The sequence below is a fragment of the Vidua chalybeata genome, chromosome 5 (assembly GCF_026979565.1).
Source record: "Vidua chalybeata isolate OUT-0048 chromosome 5, bVidCha1 merged haplotype, whole genome shotgun sequence".
In the NCBI taxonomy this organism is placed as follows: domain Eukaryota; kingdom Metazoa; phylum Chordata; class Aves; order Passeriformes; family Viduidae; genus Vidua; species Vidua chalybeata.
The window spans coordinates 35,314,765-35,338,103 of NC_071534.1; the positions used below are offsets into that span (position 1 = coordinate 35,314,765).

Here is a 23,339-nt window from a genome sequence, read left to right on the forward strand (position 1 = left end):
AAATGTTATGATATATGATGGCTGCAACAATCTTATCTGATAATCAGCAACCTTCTTTCAGCTGCTATAGCCAAGCAAGGAAATGCAGTGTCATAGTTTTGTTCTGATTAACTTGTAACTTGTTTACCAGTTAAAATTTGCATTTCACTATTAGAGATTTGGGTTTTTGTTTATTTCACTGAACAAAGAAATTGTTTATTAAATGCATTACACATTTAACACATTGAACACTGTGTATTCATCTCATGGAAAAGATTAACATTGCTTAATAAATATATTTCTATATAAAAATATATAACAAATAGCAAAGCATATTTTTTGTTATATATGGTCATCACACTGTATAAGTTTAATATGTTAATCCTGAACATTCTTTTTTCCATATTACAGAAGAATCATTGTACAGAGGAATCCAAATTTCTGTCAATACCTCCCATGAAATGCACCTCTCCGGTCTAAATAAAAATCATTTCCTCAGACTAAACCAGCACCCAGTGTCCCTTCACATTCACAGCTCCCACAGCTGCCCACCTGGTGCTATGTCTCACCTCAGTCTATATATGTGACTCACACACACCCCTTATTGTACTCAGTGCCAAAGTGGGCTCTAGCACCTCCCTGAAGCACAGGTGTGACGCCTCTCTCCCTCCAGCTCTGCTTTTCTGCTTCTTGTCCACAAACTGAGCTCCACACCTTCTGGGGTTGAATTTAACCCAGCAGGTTTCAGCCAGGGCCCTTCGAGCAGTCCCCAGCTCTGCTGCAAGGAATACAGTCTGTGTAAAACGACAGCAACATTAAATGAAGGTGTCAAATGTGATTCAAAATAGTTCTCCTTTGAGGACTTGGAGAGATCTTTAATAGTAACTCATTTATATTCAGAGGCATCCTTAACCTGTAAGAAGTCACAAGTCTTGAAGGTCTAATAAGGCCCCAGGTCCATCCCAGTGGCAAAACTATAGTATTACAAGTCAGTAACATCCCAAGTAGAAAGTGTCCCGTTGCCTACACAGCCTGCAATGATGCTGACAGGTAGACTTAGGCCTCCCGGGTATCGCTCCAACCTACAGATATTCTGATTAATGGCTTATAAATGACCAGATTTCTAATGCCAGAAGCAATCACTGTAATGATCTAATGAACTTCTACATGCACATGCCATGATATTTCAGCAAGTGACCCAAATATTAAGTTCCCAACCACCATTAAGGTCTTAACAAGAAAGTCTCTGTGCTAGAGCTGCAAATGCATTTAGACCTATTAAACTTCACAACATATAATACCTTACGATAGATGTTGTTAATTGGCAGTGGATACACAAATGCCTGTGACAGATCTTAAGATAAAGCTCTGAGAATGTATATTTCTATGCCACTTTAGTTGAAGTAGATGACTAAAAGGAACAGACGGCGATTTCCTGTCACTGGGGCCACAGCACACAAGAAGGTTCTCAGCTGCTACACTCTCTTCTCAACTTCTTTCCTTTGGTCTAGAAATCATGCCTGGGCTTGTCAGTCTGTGACATGAGATTCTGCCTACATTTTCCATGACTCTGCATTTCTTATGATTCTCATGAGTCTGTTTTCAGAGTTCCTATGGGTGAGAGCAACACTAATAGTTCATGCCTCAGAAATGTTTCTCTCTACATATCTGCAAATATGTACTGAGAGACACACTTTGCAGTTACGGAATTCATGTTCCTCTTAAAAATAGGAAGGTTTTAAAAGCATGAAGAGCTGTTATGCATAGGGCCGTTTAAGATTTTTTTAAATAAAAGGAGGTTCTGTGAGAGTTTATATTGCATTCTCTTCAGCAAACTGTGGTGTACTGGAACTTGCTGAAAATAAAAAAATCAGAGTATTTTAAAAATTAACAAATTATAATTAATGCAAGAGACAATATCTAGCTGTTTTCTACATTCTTATTGAAAAGAAAATTTTTTATTCCTCAAAAAATTACTAAGTGAATAATTTTATAAATTATCAGAACTGTGCCTTGGATTTTTTTTTTCTGTGACAACTCATTACTAGCTCATGTGCTATTTCAGAGGGAAGTCCTCCCACAACAAGAAAATAACTTTAATAAAAACCCTCAAATAAAAAAAAAACTTTAATAAAAAATCTTAAATACAAAAAAGAAAACTTAAATACACTTCCAGACACAAATTTAATTACACTGCAGAGCAAATTTCTCCAGAAAGGGTCTCAAGTGAAGAGCAATTACTTTCATAACTGAAGTATTCTGCATTGCAGAAATCAATGATTCTGACAATTTTTCCTTTTTTTTTTTTTTTTTTTTTTTTTTTGCAACACTGTGTCTCTATAGTCTCAACAGGTACAACTATAATCTCATCACTGCACCGCTTCACAGGGTGCCACGATTTGACTTGTTAACTTTGGCCACTCCTCCCTTGCAGTTCTTCCTTATCTCGGTATGTAATGAGGTGCCAAAGGAGGCAAACCTACAGAGCAGAGTCTCATGGAAAAGCGAAGAGTCCAGACCGCTCCCCGTGGCGTCTGCTCGCTCTACCTTCCCGGCAGCAGACGCGCTTCAGGGGATGAGGCGGAGGACCACAACGCCGCCCGAACTGCCCGGGGCTGCTGAACCGCTCGACCCACGCCCCGGGCGGCGCTGCCGCGGCGCGGACACCGCGGCGGCGTTTTCTACGAGTCGGTGGCCGGGCGACCGAGGCGGCACCCGCCCCTCGCTGACTCAGCCCTTCCTCCCCCGCCCCAGGTTTAAGGAGGGCGGCAGCAGCTCCCGGCGCTCTCCCGGCGCAGGCACCGCCGGCCCTTTCCCGCCTGGCGCGACGGGGCGGCGGGAAGGGCGCGGGAGGTGGTGGGCGGGGAGCGCCAAGAAAAGGAGCGAAACGGCTCCGCGCGGGCGGGAGCCCCGTCCCGCGCGCCGGATGCCGCGCGCCGCCTTCCCGCGCGCTGATTGGCCGGCGGCGCGGCCGGGGCTCCCCGGCGGCCATACCTGATTGGCCGGATTGTAAAGCGATGTCTGAGGGCGCCTGGCGGGAGCGGCAGAGCCGCGCGCCCCCCGCGCGCCCCGGCCCCGGCCGAGGTGAGGGCGCGGAGCCCGCCGAGCCTCCCGCCCCCTCCATTCCTTCCCTCCCTCCCCGGGAACGCAGCCCCGAGCAGCCGCGCTCCCCGCGCGTCCCTCCGGGGACGGGAGCGGCTCCTTTTAAGAGCCGGGCTAAAAGCGCCTTCTCGCTTTGCAGATGGAGGTGAGCGTCTTAGCGCTGCGGGACCTGGCGAGCGCCCGGCCGGGGAGGCGAGGCCGCGCCGAGGCGGCCCAGAAGGTGAGTGGGAGGGCCGGCGGGGGGTTCGGACCGATCCGGTGCCACGCGTTTCCTGCAGGCGTTGTCCGGAGCCCCGGGCCAGTGCGGGGAGGAGAGGAAGAGGGAGGAAGGGCGGCGAGAGCGGTGGGCGCCACGGAGCCCCAGCCCCGCCAGTGCAGGACCGCCACCCGGGGGGCTTGGAGGAGAGTCGGGCTCTGGATCGTGCTTCTGTGGCTCCCGTGGGCAGCGTTTTTTGAGGTGCTGCCCATCGGACCTGCTCTGCCCTGTTGGTCTGTACAGCACCATCTTACCTGTGAGCACTTGGGGCACTGGGATGTCCAGCGCTACCCTTAAGATAAAGAAATAATCCAGTGTAAGAAGCCTGAATCATGCCACCCTTGTCAGTAAGTGAAGTGATTGCACTCTGGCACTACACAGCGGGGAACACCATTTAGCTTTCACCTTTCACTCAGTGATCTCAAATATCCCAGTGCCTACCATGTGGTAAGGTGGAGAGGGCTCTAGTAGAGACTTATGGTTCTAAAGGTAAGAACTACCAGGTTCTTGATTTGGCGCAGGAATAGTTTAGTTCTGTTAATTAACAGTAGTTTGAGCACACTCATGGATACGTCCACTATGCTTGCCTTCTGGTCTGTATTCATAAAGTGGAGTTCTCCAGTCAAGAGGCTAAGTAGGGCAACTCAGCAAGGAACAAGCTCATTGTTTCCCTACTGCCTCACCAGCCAGGAGACAGCATATGTAGCCTTGGGCATTCCCTTGCTCAGTGATGTCTCCTGAACTAGATGCAATTCATGACCTATTGTCCATACTCCATCTGAGTCCTCCGAAATTCACACAGTTCTTGTCAGATTCCACTCCTGTTATATCAGAGATTTGTTTCAATTCCTGCTCACATACTAAGTTCATCAAGCTGGTGTTTCCTGTCCTCTATCTCATACTTCTACCAACTGCCCTTGAGGTTTTGTGCAATACAGGTAGGACTTGACAGTGTGTTGCAGCTACTGAACAAAAAAAAAGGGGAGAGAGGGTAAAAGTGTTTCTTACCTTAGTAGGTAATTATGATAGTAGAAAATGATGGTAGGAAATAAAGATTTGAAAGCACAGCCATGTGCTTTTCACGTAGAGCCACTACTTTTTTTCATTGTGGTATTTGCACAAACATGAAGATCTGACGTAGTGAAACAGCAGGTTGCTTCAGCTGCCCTCACTGCCGTTCCATTACCACCAGCCATAATAAAAAGGAGCTTTAGGGGAAGATAGACTTTCTCCATTACTTAAGGGTTGATTCACTGCCAAATGTGAAATTGCAAGAAAATATTGAATGCCAACACTATATGAATATATATTCCAAGAAGTACCATGGCGTCTAAATTGATCCCTATTTATCATAGTGTAGTAAGTTACAACTGGCTGACTGTTAGTTGTAAAAAAAGAGATGTATTTATTGCATCCTTGTGGATAATTCATAGGTGAATATATGCAGGAATGTTCATCAGTGCTCAGAGCACAATGCTTTTAATGTACCAAATTTGTTTCCAGTCTGAATGCTACAAAACTGCTCCTAGTAAAAGCCAGTTTCAGTTGTTACTAGAACTTTTTTCTACTTTTTAGCTAGACTGTGCCTGTTAGGATGACCTTTGGAATCACCTATTTAAATATATTTCAGCTACAGAACAGTTCAATTACTCCAAGTAAAAGGCAAAACTTAAGAAAGTTCTTATGGTAATCTGGTATAAATTAATATTTTGTTTCAGGCTTTTATTAAATTTCTGAATTGGATTTCTTACAGCACAAAATAAAATGCATCATATCAAGAATACCAATAATGCTTCCTTCAGTCAGTCACTTCAAGTGAGTTCATCTGTAGTGATACTTCTTGAAGAAAGAGAAAGGAATCCATAGCTGAAATATGAAAAAAGTTTGATGGCAGTTAGGGACTGGAAAGAATTGAGCTTCATTCAGGAAATTATAAAAATCAGCTGATGAATTTTTTCCTCCTAACAGCTCTTAACGGTAGTAAATTAACAGGGAGATTTTCTTGGTTGCTTTGGGCAGCAGACAGTGGGATGCAAAACTTGCCTTGCTTGCACATGAGGTTATGTCCCCTTTAGTTTGATATTTTGTGAGTTTGAGCTGCATCCCCAGCACAGCTTTTAACCTGGGACCTTTCAAACAGAACTCTGCTTTCTTGCTAAGTGTAATGTGACCAGTGCATGATTTCAGTTTCCCTGCGATTTGGTGATTTATGTTTGTGGGCAATGCTTTCTTGTAATAACAGTCAGAGTTTAAAAGTCTAATAGGCCACAGGTTAGACTGGTTGACGTCAGGTTCTCTATTTCAAGGCAGTATCTCAAATATACTTCCTCCAGTATAGCAGCATGCAGAATATTTTAACATTCCCAACAAAGGCAGAAGAACTGTGCTAAATATAGCTATGAGTGCCAAGGCACAAGTCAGTAAAAATAACTTCATAAGAATAATGAAATTGATGAAAGGTTTTTTCCCTCTTGTGTCTAAAAAACTTTGTTTTTAATAGGAAAACATATATGATCGATCCAGGATGGCCCCAAAGACTCCCATTAAGAATGAACCAATTGATTTATCAAAGCAAAAAAGCTGCACACCAGAAAGGAATCCAATTACACCTGTTAAGATCATTGACAGACCTCAACCTGATCCCTGGACTCCTACTACTAACCTGAAGATTCTTGTTAGTGCTGCTAGTCCTGACATGAGGGACAGGGAAAAGAAGAAAGAGCTCTTCAGACCCATAGAAAACAGTGAGCAGAGTGACACACCTGATTTGTTACAGGTGAGACTCAGAACACAATTACCCTATATTCAGTTAGGATTCAGACCTTTCTTAAGTTGCTCCTCAGATTTCTTCCAACTGGGTCTTTGTTCCCTATGGAAATGGCAGAATAGTAAGACATTCCCAAGGACAGTTGCCTACACAGGAATGTCTGAGCAGTAGGACTTCAAAAGTAACTGTCTTACTAGTACTTGACCTGAGATCCCCTCAAGAGCCTGAATATTACCTAAAAGGACAATGAAGGAAGTAGAGCTTAAATGTTTGATATCCCCAACTGAAGTACTTTTGAACCACATTAGAAAAAAAATTGCCAGATCTGTTTTAAAGAACCATCCTTTTCAAAAATAAATTTGACAATGAGAGAGTATACTTTCCAAATCTTAGATCTCATCTGCAACTGTCCTGCAAAGTGGTCTGCAAAAGCTTTTTTTCCCACTTTCCCCCCCCCCAGCCCCCAAACTAGTGGTCGGAAAGCAAGGTCAAGCATTAAAATTTCTACTTCACAAGACTTAGGCAATGCAGGGGTTGATTCCTGTCCTCACTTCATGAAGTCTGTCCCTGGAGTGAATGACATCAAATCATCAGTAAGCAACATTGCAGTTTTCTTCCTTCATGCTTTTTGTTGGGTTTTTTGGGTTTTTGTTTGTTTGTTTGTTTGTTTTTTGTTTTTTGTTTTTTTTTTTTTTTTGTTTGTGATTTTGTTTTGTTTTGTTTGGTTGGTTTTTTTGTTGTTTTTGTTTTTTTGTTTCAACCACTGCTTTTCCTCTCCTGGTTTATTTCTTGTTGGATATCCTTCCCTGGTGGTTTCAGCCATAGTTCTGGACCATAGTTCTGGGTCCTTCTACTGACAAGCATCATTTCATAGGTACAGATCACTCTGGAAGTGTAGTTTTTACAGCAACTGCAGGAGCAACAGTAGGGTAGAAAATTCTGCAGTTTTCATAGTCATAACAAAACAAACAGCCCCCTAGAGATCATTCCTAACACAGTGTCCAGCAGGTAAAAAATAGTTGATGTTTAAGGTTAGTTCATTACCACTCCAAGCCTGCTAAGATCACACAGCATTTTTGGGGTGACTACTATAAAGAGTTCAATTATTTTCAAGTGAATAAAACTTTCATTCAATAATCTTCTACATTTAGAAGGGTAACATACAAAAGAAGTAGAAGTTTTAGAGTAAGAATACTGCTATTTCCATACCATATAAAACTCAATTCTATCAGAGCACCAGCCTGCCACAATTACTTACTTGCAACTAGCTAAGGACAGTTTAAGATCCCATAAGCTAGGAAACACAGGTTTCAACAGCTAACACCACCTTCAGCTTTTCTTTGCCAGAGGGCAAGACTTCTTTTCCTTTTTATGACACAGAAGATAACCGCAAAGTTACCAGTGCAAAATAATCCTCCATCATTCTTGTTTTGTGATAAACAAACATACCTCTTCCTACATTCAAAACCATACCATGGTTTTGCTAGTTTCTATTTTTTCCCACCTGCAGGGTCAGAAAGACCACATTCAGATCATCCTATAGAAGTACTTAATCTAACACCTTGACTAAGTCTAAGTTTAAGGTTCAAAGACTGAGTAGCACTTTTTATAGTTTCTGAGCAAAGTGCCCCCACCTCTTCCCCAATCATCAGTTTCTTAAAGTGATAGAGTCACTGTAAAAGTCAGTAAAAAGAGGTATTGCAGGAACTTCTTGATGGCTTCTTCATCTCCTGTTTTATTAGATCCAGAAGTATTTGAAAGCATATTCTTCCTTCTTTCCAAAAGAAATAATCTTTCCAAGTATAATCTTACCATTTGCTAGTCTTGGGTGTTGATCTTACTGGGTATTTTTTTTTTTTTTCCTTATGTATGACCACTATTTCATGATTGCACAGAAAAGATTTTTTCTGTAGCTATCTTGTGTAATGAAATAAGAAGAGCTTGCAACTTTGTTATCCAAGTGCTCTGGCTTTCAAGGAGTCCATGGGTTTTTTTTTTCTAATTAGAAAATCTGGTCTTAAATATTGATAACATCTGAAATATGCTTCACTTGACTATGTCTTGCTTTTAAAAGCTCTGCACTAAAGGGTTAACATTTATTTTTTAACAGTATGATATAGTAGATGACAGCACGGTTGATGAATTTGAAAAGCAGAGGCCCAGCAGAAAACAGAAAAGCTTAGGACTCTTATGCCAAAAGTTTCTAGCTCGCTATCCAAATTATCCATTGTCAACAGAGAAAACTACCATTTCTTTGGATGAAGTGGCTTCAATTCTTGGTATGTATACCTGTGAAACTGGGGTAACTGATCACCTGGGGTAACCTAACAGGTGGGCCTTCCAAATATGATAATATTCTAACAGACTACTTTCAAGATCTGCCTTTCCCAGGGTCTGGATGCTCTTCTAATCATACTAATCAAGAGTTGGAAATGCCTAATATTCTTCAGTGTCTTTGTTGTTTGGTAGCACTACCATTTTGACATCTGCTTCCTGACTTTCTGCACTTTTTACTAGACAGATCTTGCTTCCACATGTTTACCAACTTTGTTGCTTTCTTAAATACTCAATTCATTGAACACTGAAGGAGTTAGGATTTAGAAACCCCCTGAAGGAGAACTTACAGACAACAAATTTTGTCAAAATAAAATATTTGGGGAAATGATTGCAAACTGGTATGTGTAGGAGATCAGTTGTGTTTTCTCCCTTACTTCTGAACATGTTTGACATCATTTCTTCTGAGATCACATGGTTCATCAAGGTTACCTTAGCTTTGAATATCACCTTGTGACAGGAAGGTACTGGGAGAACTGCAAGAGTACCATGAGAAAATGTCTTGTTTTGAGTAGCCCATTTGTTGGTTCTGCTGTTAAGTTTGGATTTAGTTGAAAGATTAATGAAATATCTGCAAGAAATAATAAAACTTAGGAGAGAGGACTCGGACAGGACACATTAACAACAAAAATATCTGAGTCCTTGGAGAGGTTGTTTCTTAGCTAGGAAGGGCTTTACAATATTGGACTTGAGCTAAATAAATCTTGTATCTACATTTAAAACTCAGGTATTAACAGAAAAGATGTAGCAAAAATGAAATTTGGCTGTTTTGGGAAGAAAATGAACAGAAGAATGATGTCTTCTGTGACTCTGTTAAGAAAGGCCTCTAAATACCCATTCATTTGCCTTGGAAGAGTGAATTTGAAATAGGATAGAATACAGATTAGGTAAATAGATAAATTATTTTTAAAATTAATTGTTCGTTTAGATTCTACTCCTTTATGTGTTTCCATGAGATGCTCATGCTCCAATCTTGTACAGCTGAACATGAACAGTGCTTTATTCTGTGTTGGGAGTGGCATTACCTTGCTTTCCTAAATAACAGAAACTTTCTTCTAAAACTTACTGTTGGAAATTTTACCTCCCAGAAAGGGGAAGGAAGGTTTTGGTTGTCTGTCTCCCTTTGGTTTTCCCTTCCTTGCTTGTATCCATTTGCTTCCGTGACCACAAAATTACCCCCTGCTGATGTTGCCACTCTTGATGTAACAAATGATGTCTGTGATACAGCTTTTGCTACAAATGTATATTGCTTTGTTCACGGAAGACCTGAGGAAGGCCACAAAGGGGCCTGTACTGCTGATGCCTGACAGACACTAGGATATGTGTAGCATTCTTGTTTTTCTGAATTATGTTTTGCTCTAAATTCTTCACACACTTGCAAATGCTCATGAATTGTTTCACCCAATATGTGTTTGAGGCTGGTAAGTATTATGCCTATTCCTCAGATGGGTAAACGGGTACATTACGGCCTTGCCCTCCACAGGGAGATTTTCAAAATCTTTCACCCTAACTAGCACTTGTTCTGTTCAGCTGATGTTAACTGTTAGAAGATTTTTGGTGCAGATGCTGCCACTAGTATGTTGTGTTACATATAACAGCCATGCTTCAAACAGCACTGGACACAAGCACTTAGGACAGTAAGCATTGCCACCAACCTGTTCATATTCAGTCCCAACCTTGCTCACATCAGTCAGGCTGAACTCAAGTTGGACATATTTCATAAATTTTCTATAGGACTAGACCCAGCCAGGACTGATAATTTGTTTCTGTTGTGTTTGGGAACAGTAGATCTCATTCTACACCGCTCTGCACCTTGTGAAGATTTTGATACCCTTTTACTTGGTACTTACTTAGCAAGTAAAAGTAAATGTGTCACTGTAAATGCAAGTGGAGGACTGCACTCCCCCTGGTTCCTGTATGAGGGGCTTTTGTTTCTATGCTGTGACAGACCCTTTTCTGTGTACAGGTATGTGTCTGGGTGTTGAAACTCTGTAAGGAAGGGCCAAAGTGCTCTGAAAACCCTGGGACAATTTGGGTAGGTCTGGGTGAATGGGGCTGGCAGACTGCAATCAGTTCTAAACACAGTGTAGGTGCTTTAAGCTGAAGCCGTAGCTGGGCTGGAAGTTAAGAAAACAAAGAGCAACATACCATGAAGCTGGCCACGTATAAGTCAGATTTTCAGTGTGCAAATATAGATGTATGTAATAGAATGTGTCCATGTGAACAGTGAAAATGTCTATTAGAGAACAACCTGTTCTCTATTTGCTTCTGCTGAACTAAGATGAGCACCTATGTCTTTTTTTATTTGTTTCCCCCCCCCGCTTCCCAAACAGGAGTTGAGCGGAGACGAATTTATGATATCGTGAACGTCCTGGAGTCATTGCACTTGGTCAGCCGTGTGGCCAAGAACCAATACTGCTGGCATGGCCGGCACAACCTCAGCCAAACTCTGAAAATGCTTCAGGAGGCAGGAGAGCTACAGTATGGAGAGTTAATGACCTCCCAGCACAAGGAGCAGGACTTCGAGTACAAATTTGGAGAACGGAAAAAGGAAACAATTTCAGATTCTCAAGACAGACCATTACTGGACTTTTCAGAACCAGATTGCACCTCTGGTAGGATGATTACTAAATGTGTGATGATACACAGACACAAGTCTCTTTCTCCTGTTTACTATGTCACTTTTTCCCTTGCTTTGCTTTTAAATTAAATAATTAAAAGTTATCCTTTGCAAAAAGGTGCTGAATTCGCCATGGAAGGTACAGAACTCTTCCTTCTATTCTGTCCCTAACATAGGTCTCAAGACAGATTTTTCTCTCTGTCCTACAGACTGGCAGGAAGTTCTGCTAGACAATCCAGTTCTTTCCCACCTGTATCTGACAGCAAATGCTTTATCCTGTCAGAAAGCAGCATCTTCATTTGTCCATTCTTTGCATGCTGCCCATAAAACACATGATATTAGAGTCACAGAATTATAGTGGCAAAAAAGTGTGTAACATAACACAGAATCACCTTTGGAATTTCAGTTTCTAAAAGCTATTTCTGCAAGTTTGATTTTTTAATTGCCCTTTGAAGAGAGAATCCTGTCTGCATTAATCAGTTATTTGCTGCCTTTCAATTAATTTCAGCTTTCTGGCAAGGAAATACTTTATTTTGTGTGTGAGAAACCTTCTTACTAGTTTTCTGGCTGTGATGGATGACATATGCTAAGAGGCTTGGGTATTGTTTGTAACACAGCATCTGCAAACAGCAGAAAGGACAAGTCATTGCGGATTATGAGCCAAAAGTTTGTCATGCTGTTCCTTGTCTCCAAGACCAAGATAGTCACTCTGGATATCGCAGCAAAGATACTGATAGAAGAAACCCAGGATACAGTGGACCACAGCAAATTTAAAAGTAAGATGGCTAATGAGAGGCAAGTCAATCAGTCAGTGAGTAAAGAAAATGGGGCATGTTTGGACTGACAGCAAACAGACACCAGCAAAAGCAATTTGTGCATCTTTTCCTGCAGTATGTTCTGGGGTTTTTTTCATTGCAAATGCATATTTGGGAAAACAGAACTTGGTGTGGGGAAGAGTCACTTTGACAATTATCTCTCAAGTTCAGCTTCAGAATAAAGAAGAAAATTTGTTATTGTTGATTTTTTTTTTATACTTAAACCTCATTTCCTGTACTGCTCTGAATGATGTCTCAGAACTGAAGCATGTTGTTTAATTTAATGGAATTAATTTTCTCTCTGGAGAAATATGTTCCTTCTCCTTTTTACTCCAGAAATATTTTACAGCTGGATGGCAGGGTTTGCTTTCAGTTAGTGAGGATTAGTACTTCAATCCCTGGGATAACATAGGAGAACCTAGAATTAGTAAATAAATCTTCTGAGATGAAGACTTTTAAGTCTTTAAAGTATTTTAAAATAAAGTACTTGCACTTCAGTATTGAAATTCTACCCCAAATAAAAGAAGAAATGTGAGGATGAGGAGTTTAGCTGGAAAATATGTGGGTAACATAGTCAGCTCAAAGATGTTATTTACTAGAGTCATAGATTTTTCTTAGTGTGTTACTTTTTTAAAAATTATGAATATGTGTTCTCTTGTGATCAGCTGTGCACTCTTGTGCCACTTTCCCCCAGCTTCTCTTTACCCATATGGAGGTAGCTGCCTTTTATGGCCAAGTTGATGTAATCACTCCCTAACCTATATCCATCAAAATGAGGTAGATGAGTTTAAACCTGAGCAGCTAAGCTATGAAGTAGCAGTACAATCAGGTGGGAGCTGGTATAGCAGACTTCATGGGAGGTGGCCTAAGTCCATCCCAATTTGATTTTGCCCACCTCATCTATGAAAGCTGTGGTGATAGTCTGGAATGAAATTAGCACATAAATATATCCAATATGCATTGTAAACCTGACTCTCTTATCTACTCCCTCTCTTGTTAGCAAAGGTACGAAGACTGTATGATATTGCCAATGTTCTCACCAGCCTGGGCTTGATCAAGAAAGTCCATGTCACAGAGGAGCGAGGACGCAAACCAGCTTTCAAGTGGATTGGGCCTGTGGAATTCCCTGAAAAAACTGGTAACTTGTGTAGCTTGCATTTTATTTTCTTTTTGCTTTGACAGTCCCTTCCCAAGTGGTAAAAGATGGCTTTCTGTGTATAAAGAATGGCTCAACATTCAGTGTATACCCTATGATTATTAATTGCTGCCAGCTCAACATTTGCCCTTGTTAGACTTTGCACTCAAGATCTGGGTCTGTGAAGGGATGTTGAAGGATACTGTGTCTTGCAGGTATTTTTACACTGACTTAGATAACTGTATGCATAACTGTATGAATTGTGGAGCAATAGGACTAACATCTTCAAATCTGGGTCCACAGCTCTTCTGGGTTGCAAAATTTTGGTAAATCCTTAATAATTATACAGTGAATTATTTTCTTTGTAAGCGGCCGTAACAAGGTAGAGCAGGGCTGTTTTTTGCATGTGGCCCCTTCTACAAAAGCTTTGTCTGCTAAGATCAAGGTGGTGGGATAGCACATCTCTGTAAGCTGATGTTCCTTGGCTAGAAGCCAGAGCGAAGATAACCCTTTGTCTTTGATATTTGCATCAGGACAGTGCCAAGAACAAGTAAAATTAAGGATAATGTAAATACTATCTTAATTCTCCTCCTGGCTGGCACACTGGAATGTAGCTGCTGCTGTAGCTGCTATAGAATTGATAGGAAGGAAGCCCTTACCTTGTCTACTGGTGCTTACTGAGTTCTAGGTTTGTTTCAGCGTTGTGAGGTTTGAGATAATACAGAAGTTGCCTCTTCCCTTAACACCAAGTTTGGTAATATGGCAGAAGCCTAAATGATGAGCTGTGCTCCCTGAAGGACTGTTGTACAATATTATGTCCCTACAGATGAGCTGAGAGGGCATAGCCCAACATCAGATCCTCTGCCAGAGACACAGAGAGGAGCCTGTGCCCAGTACAAGACCAGTGCTACTGAAAAGCAAAGGTTTACACGTCACTCTTCATTTAACAGTGCACAGCCTTGTGAAGCAACCAGAAGGAAGGTCAGTTCTGAGCCTAACAGCCCACGTCAAGAGAGGCAAGGTAACTACTAATGAAGCATGATCTTTTCTATCCCACTGGACCTGCCCAAATGAGGGCATGCACCAATTTAAGGCACTTGATTGGGTGAATCAGCATAATTAAATATGTGAACTACTCTTGGGAGGTACCCATATTTCTACTGTGCATGTGATAATGAAACTTCTGGTTTCAACTCCAGTCAAATGCCTAAAGTTACATGAGGTGAATTTGGGCCATACTGCAATTGAATCTGCAGATTATTTTCTGCAGGTAAATGTTTCTGTTCTGTACTAACTGCAACTATACTACAATTCCTTCTGTGAGAACTTGATTAAGAAAAATCCTTTAGCCACAAAATGCTTGCTTTATTTTAGGGTTCCTAATATAGTGAAATTTACTGTAACAATCTAATGGATAGTTGTTAAAAAAGATCAAGTAATTACAGGACTTTTCACAGTTCCCTCTTACAGGAAATTATGATGTTGAACACATCTCCAGTGAGACTGAGAGTCCTGAGTGCCTTGCAGGTTCTGGCTCTAGGTGATGAATGGATGTTATAAAAATGTGTCAAGACTGAAAAATTATAGCAATTATTTTATATGGGCAGTATCAAAATATGCTTGGTAAACCTGTCTGTGATTAATTGAATGCCTCTTTGTTCTTTCAGCCTGTATTGTGGATTCAGATGAAAATTGTTCCAAAATGATAAATCTAGCAGCTGTCTGCAGGCAGAAAATGGAGGAAGATACTGGGTAGGTTGGTCTTAACTGTTGTCCAGTTGCAGCTTTGTGCTTGTCATGTTTAGTTTAAGAATAGATTCCATTGATGAGACTGACATAAAAAAATTGCCATAAAGTCTCGTTATTACAATTTTAATACTGGTAGATGTCAGCATGACTTTTTTCTTTTTTCATGGTCATTTTACACCCATCTGTACTTGTACCAGCATTGGTGTTTTTGCTTCAGTAGTTCTTTCTGTCATATGTGTTTATATAGGTCATTCCTGCATCCTTTGACCAATTGTCTGGGTAGGTTGAGCAAATTATGATTCCATGGAAGGGCATCTCTGTCTGTCATCTGTCTTCTCTACACCTGCTCCAGTTTGAATTCATTTGTGAATGATTGACTAGTCAAGTGCAGCCAAAAGCATTAATGGTCCATCAGAAACCTGAGAACTCTGCTTTTGTGTTACTAGAAATGATAAAAAGTGACCCTTCTTCTAAACTGCGTAAAAATTGTTGTTTGGGGATTGAATTTTTCCACATTTATGTCCAAATATGTATCTCTTTGCTTCTAAGGATAAAATAGGTGTTTAATTTTGGAATAAATGTTTTTCCTCTTTTCATTACTATTTGGGTTTTTTTGTTTTTTAGGAATAAAGTTTGTGATACTGAAACTATACTAAGTTCAGCAAAGAACTCCAACATAAGCTTACCTTTCTCCCTTCTTCCGGTTCCTGGGGACTCTGATTTTTGTGTTAACCCTTTGCCTCAGGCAATTTTCCCTGTGGTTCAGGCAGATGTGCCAAGCTTCTCACTACAAAATGGTATCAGCAGCCAGGCTTCACACCCTTCCACACCAGCAGCCTCCAAAACAGAAAATGGAAAACCTACCCTGGTCCCCAACCAACCCTTCCTGTGCTTCCCATCTTCATCCCTTTTTATGTTGTGTGGCGGTCTTCAGGAAAATAACTTGAGTGAGCCCCTGCCCACTGCAGGAGACCTGGGAAACAGGAGTGCAGAAGCTCAGGCTGCTGTACCTCCCACTGTCTGCCAAAAGCGCAGCTCCCACAAGTGCTCATCGCCCTCTGCACCTGTAGATGATGAAGAGCCAGCTGCCAAAAAGCAGACGTTGGAGCACAGTGATCTGCCCCTCTCACTTGTAGTACCCAAGGTAAAGTGAATTTCATTATCACTTAGGTTTTCTCCTAGTAAGGAAAGATTTTTGCCCAAGACTGTTTTCAGAAGGGAAAATTTAGTACACTGCTCTTGAGAGATAAAAATGCTGCCTCCCACATGTTAATAAACTTGCAAATGGGCTGTGTCAGGAAGTATAAGCATTAATTGGAAGATGTTTTCACACCACCAGGAAAATGGACTTGAGTTGCTTTGCCTAGTGATATGATGCTCAGATGTTCTTTGGAATTAGTGTCCTGATCATTTTCTGCAGCAAAACAATTGGTCAGAGGGGAAGAAATCAATGTAATTATTACTTGTCATCTTCCCTTGTTAGCTTGGGCTTTCCCAGATGGCAGCAGCATTGCTTACTCTACTGAGGTATAGCAAATGTGATTTGTTCTTTCCTCCTACTCTCCAGCTTGAGTACCTCTCTCTGAGGCCCAGTGTTGCCCACAGCAGGCTGGTGAGAGAAAGATTATGATGATGAAGGGGATGTGTAGTTATCTCAGAATTCTCTTAAATACTGAAAGTAGGGGTCAGGCTCAACACCATGTCATATAAGCCGTTTGAATATAGGATATAAACGATTTGAATCAAGTGTTTTTCCTTATCAATAAAAAAGTAATCCCAGAGGTCAGGTGTTTCTTATGTAGTGTATCCAAGTACTGAATGTGAACTGCAGCAAAAGGCACAGGGTTTAGGCATCACTAACATGACTCATCAAACCCCCAAACAAAAATTTTACCTTAGTGATTTGCTAATCAGGTTTGTGCTGCTCCTTTGCACAGATGCATGAGGAAGGTGCATGAGAGGTATTGCACTGTTTTATTTCAGTTTGGACTCTTCATTTCCACTTTTGTTTTTTGCTTAGAAGCCTTCTGAGTCACCCAATGCAGAACCTTCCCCAGGAAGTGGCTGTTCAGCTGCTGTACATCTAGAAACAAATCGTCTTGACCTCGCAAGTCCTGCTGCTCCAGAGGTGGCGAACAAAGAGTCTACTAAGCCTTTAGATTATCAGGAGCAAGAAAAACAATCTCAGAACAAAGACCCTGATGAACCCCCTCCAGGAAATGAGCACATCTCTAAAGAAAATGCCAATCAGCCTTTCCAACCACAGTATCTTTATGTTCAACCTACCGCTGGTAAGGATAACCGTGAGATCTAGAGGCACCCAAGCCTCTGTATCTGTTCACTGAGCAAATACTGAGTCCTACAAATAGGTAAAAATTTGGCATAAAAAACCCTGACAGCAGTTCTCTGTAGTTGTTTAGTAATTCTGTTATCTCTTTATTCAATGTGAACTATTGCTCCTCTGAAAAGAGACATTTTTCTGAGGTTCCCAAACATTAATAGCATTGAACAATGTGGGGTTTGCATGCCTGAATTATGTGCAAAAGACAGTTATGAATTATGAATTATATACAAAAAAGACAATTATCCAGCATTCAAAACTCAAAGGAGTTGGAAGTCTAGATTTGGCAGTAATCTGGCTTATATAGAACAGCCGCATTCCCTGAGTGTATGAATTTCATCACCTTCAAATTTTGTACTGTCTTTTAACATGCATTATCAGTATAACCCCTGAAACCCAAGGCACTGGGAGTGTAGCCAGCCCTGCTTGTATGACACTATGGGCATCTAGAGGAAGCAGCTGAAAATACTGCAATGGGATTTCGATTTCACCATGTTTTGTGTCTGTGTTTGTGTGCAGTGGATGACTGCTTTGTGGGAGCAGGACGTGTGGCAGATTTCTATGACTACTGCTTTAGACTTTGATTCACTCATGACACAGAGTGGGGTCTATGGCATTTCACTTAGGTTGGAGATGCTCAGTTTAAAAATGCTGATCCTGGTTTTGGAAGGTCAGACAAGCTAGGAGCCAGAGCAGCTTCTGCTTCAACACAGTAGTTCAGCTGTTCTCAGCAAAATTAATGCCTCTGTGATACATCCTTGTGGCTGTCTCCCATTTGTTTGGTTTGGTTTATCTGGGTTTTTTTTCCTTATTAAAAGTAATGTATATGTTTTCATATAGCAGAGGATGATTCCAGTTAGTCAAAAAAATAGTTTGTTTAGCAGGATGTTGCTTGTAATCAAAGTTAGAAGCAGAAAACAGCAAGGGGTATGGTTGGTACTTCATATGGACTAAGTAAATGGATGCAGGTACAGTGAACAGACAAGTAGGGGAGAAAATGGAAGCAGATAAGGAAAGGGAACTGGACAGAAGAGTTAGGGGGTTGTAACAGTTTTCTTCCTTATTTTTTTATTACTTTTGTCATAGTTTACTTCCTAGGCAGACTTTTCTCTATTGTCACACCTTTTTCCTATTGTAGATAAAGTTACATTAGTTTAATTCCCTTTTTCAAGATTACTAATGCTTTTTTTTTTCTCTTTTTGGTTTAGGATTAAGCAGTTTTAATTTCCTGATCTCTGCAAACCAAGCTCCTGGTGCCATCAGCCTGGCTGCGAACCAGTTGCCTTCTCTAAGTGTACCCTGTGTCATGGTGCCACCAGCAGCCTTGGCTTCTTTCCCTCTCGTCTGTTCTCCCTCATTCACCAGTCCTCTTTCCTCAGTTCCTGATGGTTCCTTCTCAGCTGCTGCCTCCATGAATTTCAGTATGTCCAGCCTGGCATCAACCACCCCTGTGTTCATAAGCACCACAGCCGTTGTCACTCCCAAGGTCTCACCCACCCCTTCAGTGGATCCACAGCAGCCAGCTCACCCCTCTCTGCACCTGAGTCCTGTGCTTACAAGATCTTGCAGTGCTGTTAAGCTGGACTCCCCTGTGTGTATGGGATGCCCAGTGACCCTTTTGAAGCTGCAGCAGGTAAGGGGGAAAGGTGGGCAGGAGTGGTGATGAAAGAGCTGTGCCAGGTGCCTGATGGTGGCATATGCCACAGGCTGGTGCCTCTGTGTCAGTGCGGAGTTGGCATGCTGAGAGCTGGTGTCTTCCATTTAGCTTGTGTGTGTCCATCTTAGGGGTGGCACAGGGTGTGGAAGACTGTTGAAGTCATAGCCCAGCATAGCACATTTAGTCCTGAACAGTGAAGTGGTTTTATAAATTACAGAAAATCTAAAATCCCCCAGCAATCTAAGGGACACTGTCCCCCATCTGACAGTGTCATTATGTATTGTGCAATGGCTACAGAAAAACATTAGGGGGACAGGAGGGTTGTGTCAGAATTCTGGAATCAGCTGGTTGCAACACTTTTCAGGTAGTAGTATCCTGGGTTATCCCCTCAGCCCTGTTCTAATCTCTCTTCACTATGTAATGGAAAAGGGTACAGGTATTAATGTCTCCCAGCTGTCCTCTGTTTGCCTGCTTGTGTGTAGACTTTGAGAGAACTCTGCTGAATCACTTTGGGGTTTTGTTTTTTTCACAAATAGCCTTCGTCAGCTCCTCTCACTCCTAAGAGTATTCGTCCTGCATATCATGAGGCATTTTTCAAAACTCCTGGAAGTTTTGGAGACCCTGTGGCATGGAAGAAAAATGAAGGCAACCAGACCAGAAATGCCAGCTCTGTGCAGAGAAGACTGGAAATCTATAGTACCAGCCCTGACTAATTCTGCTCTTTGCAAGGGGTGGGCAGATAGTCCTCAGACTAATTACAAGAGAACGAGCTCTTACCTGGCAAGAGGAGCACGTGAAAATGTGACCCCTTTGGCATGCTTCCCCACTATCCATTCACCCACTGGTTCTGTTAGCCATCTTCTTCAAAATCACCCTTAGTACAGGAATCCTTTTACTGAATTGTTCCTTCAGTACTCATTTGAATCCAGATTCTGTACTTCACACAGCCTTGTGGGCATGAAATTGTAATTGTGCTTTTAATTTAGAAAACTATTTCTGTGAGGAGATGCAAACAAATTCTTTTGGAGTCCCCAGGGGTTCTTTATTCATAGTTTTAAGTGAGATGTATAGCACTTATCTGGGGTAAGCATTTCATTTGCGTGTATTCTACTTACCCTGAGTAAATCTGTGGTGAAAATGATAAACTCTTGCAGTTGTGAAAGCAACTGCTTCCTTGGCTCCAAACTATCAAACCCTGTCTCTGCAGTGCAGCCTCTTGCTTTTTATTTTTTGGTGTGGGATTAGTGCAAAAAACGATTTTTGCCATTTCAGAATAACAGATTTTCTCAGGGTAGGATTACTTGAATGTCAGTTTGTTGTTGTACAATTTGCCCAGCACTCGTGGTTAGAAAAAAACCTAATGATAACACAGTATGATTGAATGTATACATGTGAAAAATATTACGACCAAAATAACTGTGAATGTTAATATTTTTATAGTTGTTAATGAACTGTATTAGTCCTTGGGTTGGTTGTTTTTTGGTTTGTTTTTTTTTTTTTCTTTTTTTACTTTTTAAGCAAAATATGCAAGTTAGTTGTAAAGAATACAAAACTTGAGTCCTTAAACAGATTTGACAAAGTGATTTGAGAGTGACAAACCACTGAGAGGACTGTGCTAAGATTTAATCTCCTATTTAAATATCCAGTGTAGACTTTATGACCAAGGAACACTGATAAGTCATTAACCTCACTCATGATTAGATTCAGTCTAACCTGAGTCTACTAAGTGCCTACTTAGCTGTTTACTTAAGTGTACTTAAACGGTATGTACTTAAGTGCCTAACTCTTCACTTGCAGGAATTTTGTGACTAGTTAATAGTGCATTTGAGCATGTTGGGAAGACAAGGGAGATCTTATCTATCTAAACCAGAAAAAGAAATTGAAAATAGAAGAGCGTTGAGTTTTAAAGTAATATTAAAAATTATCATTATACTTTAGGAGAAGATAATGAGGAATAAAAGTCTTAACATTCAGAGTTCACATTCAGAGTCCTCAAATAATAGATGGTGCTATTATCAATATAGGATATAATTTTAAGAACTAATGCTCTTATGTTTCGGTATGTTTTCACTAATGTAGCAAACTGCAATTAAATTTGTGCAGTCTCCTGTTCAAAAGACAAAGTGTTGCCGTTGAAATCACATTAGTCTGGACTTTTAGCAAATGTAAGGCCAGCATGATCATCTCTCTCTTTTGTACTGGTATTGATCTTCCAAGGGTAGATGCACTCTTGGATTTGCTATTTTGTTGGTCAAGGGAAGTTAGGACTTTGAGGCTGGGGATTTGATGACTGAATCTTATTTTTATAATGAAAATTAAATTTAAGAAAGAATTTTAGTGAAGCTGAGAGCTTGAGTAATGTGGCCTTCTCTTAGAATAGAACAATAACAGGTTTTTGAGAGGGCTTGGTTAGCCCTGGTTGAAAGAAAATCTGTAGCAGAATTCTCATAGGAAATTTCAGGGGTGGTAAAGAGACATCTTCTGACTGATAATTTTTTTTATATTTTAATGACACTACAGTTATGAAAGTTTACAGTTTTTTCTTCAGAATTATTTCTTCTTATACACCCACTTAGATAATTTTGCTTTGAAAAGCAGTGTGTAACTAGCACAGTGCTTCCTTTGCACCTCAGCTGGCATGCATGTGTTGCTGCTGGGGCAGGAACAGGCTGCTGGGGTTCCAGGGAAAACGGTGGGTGCAGATTCTCCAAACCTTGTCTCTTCTCTCCCTCTAGTACAGTGCAGCCTTTTAGTGACGTGGCAGCTGGGAGCAGGGAGGAGGATTAGAGCTAACATTGACTCTTTGCTCTAGTTGAAGCATCATCACCAAAATTGCCTTTCTTTGTCAGTGATGTTATAGTGTGCCATAACTAACTTAACTATACTTGAAAATGCAGGGAGTGAAAATGGATTTTCCATTTTCAATTTCTGCTTACAGTTTTGAGTTTCTGTAAATACAGCACATCTGGAAATGAGGAATGACTCCCTCTTCAGTGAGTCATGGTTGGGAAAGCAGGTTTTGAGCCTAGGAAAAAAAGGATGTTGATATGCTGTCTTGATTTTGTCAATGCAAAATTCTCACTAAAATAGAGTGAGACCACTGAAGCAGTTCTGTACCCGAGCTGCTGAACTGGACTGGTGAGGGGGAGCAGTTGGTTGTCAAGAGGGAATGGATTTACCTTTCCTATCTTTACCTTCACTGAAAGCTAAGAATTTAAATAAACTACGAACAACTCATCAGCAAAGTAGTTTTGGAAAAGCAGATTTTGTACTTGCAGTGAGACAAAGTGCATACCCAGGAAGTTCTGCATGGTTTGTGAAACCTTTCTGCCCCAAGTCAGTTGTTGAGAAGGCTGAGCATATAATTTATACTTGAATCTATCTGCCACGTTTACATTTCTGATTGTCTTCTGTAAATTGGTGCTATTTCTGTATTTAAAAAGCTGTATTTTTAATGTAAAGCTACTTCCAGTTTGGTTTTGGTTTTTTTTTTTTTTTTGCACTGCTAGTTTAATATAGACATTAATTTTATTGCTGTTTATAACTGTTCTTCAGTGATTAGATGTCCTGCTTTTCCTGCTCTCTAGCTATCTGTTTACGTGTCAGCATATAGCTTTACTACAATCACACTGTTGGCTTGAATTTTTTTTTTATACTATCTGTTAGCAAAATATTAAACTTTTACAGAATAAAAAATGAACTTAAAACTGAGGGTCTGATTCCAGTATGGAATACTTTCAGGGACACCCTTGAAAAGAAATATTCCTGCACCACATGTCCAGGTGAGGAGTCTTTGTTGGATGTGAGCACTGAAGGACTAGCTCACCCCAGTGGCTCCAGCAACCATCTATTGCATGCAGCATGGGTACAGTTCCCACCCAGCTACTGCAGGCATAAGGACCAGTGCAATGTAAATTAGCTCTTAAAGTCCTGGAGCAGGCCAGGGCAAGACTGGCTGACCCTGGCCCATAGCCATGCAAAGTGATCCTCAGATGGCCACCACGGGAGCACACCCCAGCACTGCCAAGGGGCCTGCCCAGACCCACGCTGGACCCTGTGTCCCTGCAGCCGTCCCTCGGTCCTGCTCTCCACAGGAGGGCAGCAATGCCTGCCTGACTGTGGCCACAGACACCCGAGGAGCTGGTGCTTGCTTTTCATCCTCAGAACCACCAACTGCTTGGAAAGAACAAGTGGACAACACAGCCACAGACCTGTGGCTTCCCCTTCCCTTTCTCCTGCCCTTCCCTAACCACAAGAATGAGACACAGCTCGACCCAAACCAAGTTTGCTCCCATTAAAATCAATGGCAGGTTCACTATTGGTTTCAGCAAGCCCAGTATTGCCACCTTACCCTTCCCAGGATTAAAGAGATGTGAGTTAATGTCCCATGTCACCAACAACACCTTCAAAATGACTGTGAGTTGCAAAGGGTTGAGATGCTCAAAAATCATTTCTAAAAGGAAAACTCAGCAGCTCACTCAGTACTGTTTTTGGACTTTTTCTGACCTGCTACTCCAACAATAATACCTTTCCCTTTCAATTGATACAGAAAAATTAGAAGTTTAATAAGATTAAACACATTAT

The 23,339-nt window shown here is 41.2% G+C and overlaps 1 protein-coding gene across 1 annotated transcript; it reads left to right on the forward strand.

Annotated features, from left to right (window-relative positions):
- The first annotated feature begins 3,220 nt into the window (after positions 1-3,220).
- E2F7 (E2F transcription factor 7) lies at positions 3,221-22,466 on the forward strand. Its single transcript, XM_053944190.1, has 12 exons — positions 3,221-3,301; positions 5,838-6,113; positions 8,215-8,383; positions 10,772-11,053; positions 11,676-11,834; positions 12,874-13,011; positions 13,835-14,029; positions 14,676-14,760; positions 15,382-15,901; positions 16,778-17,048; positions 18,307-18,731; positions 19,292-22,466. The coding sequence occupies exons 1-12, from the start codon at positions 3,221-3,223 to the stop codon at positions 19,466-19,468; spliced, it is 2,778 nt and encodes a 925-aa protein (XP_053800165.1). The 3' UTR covers positions 19,469-22,466.
- Positions 22,467-23,339: the final 873 nt, after the last annotated feature.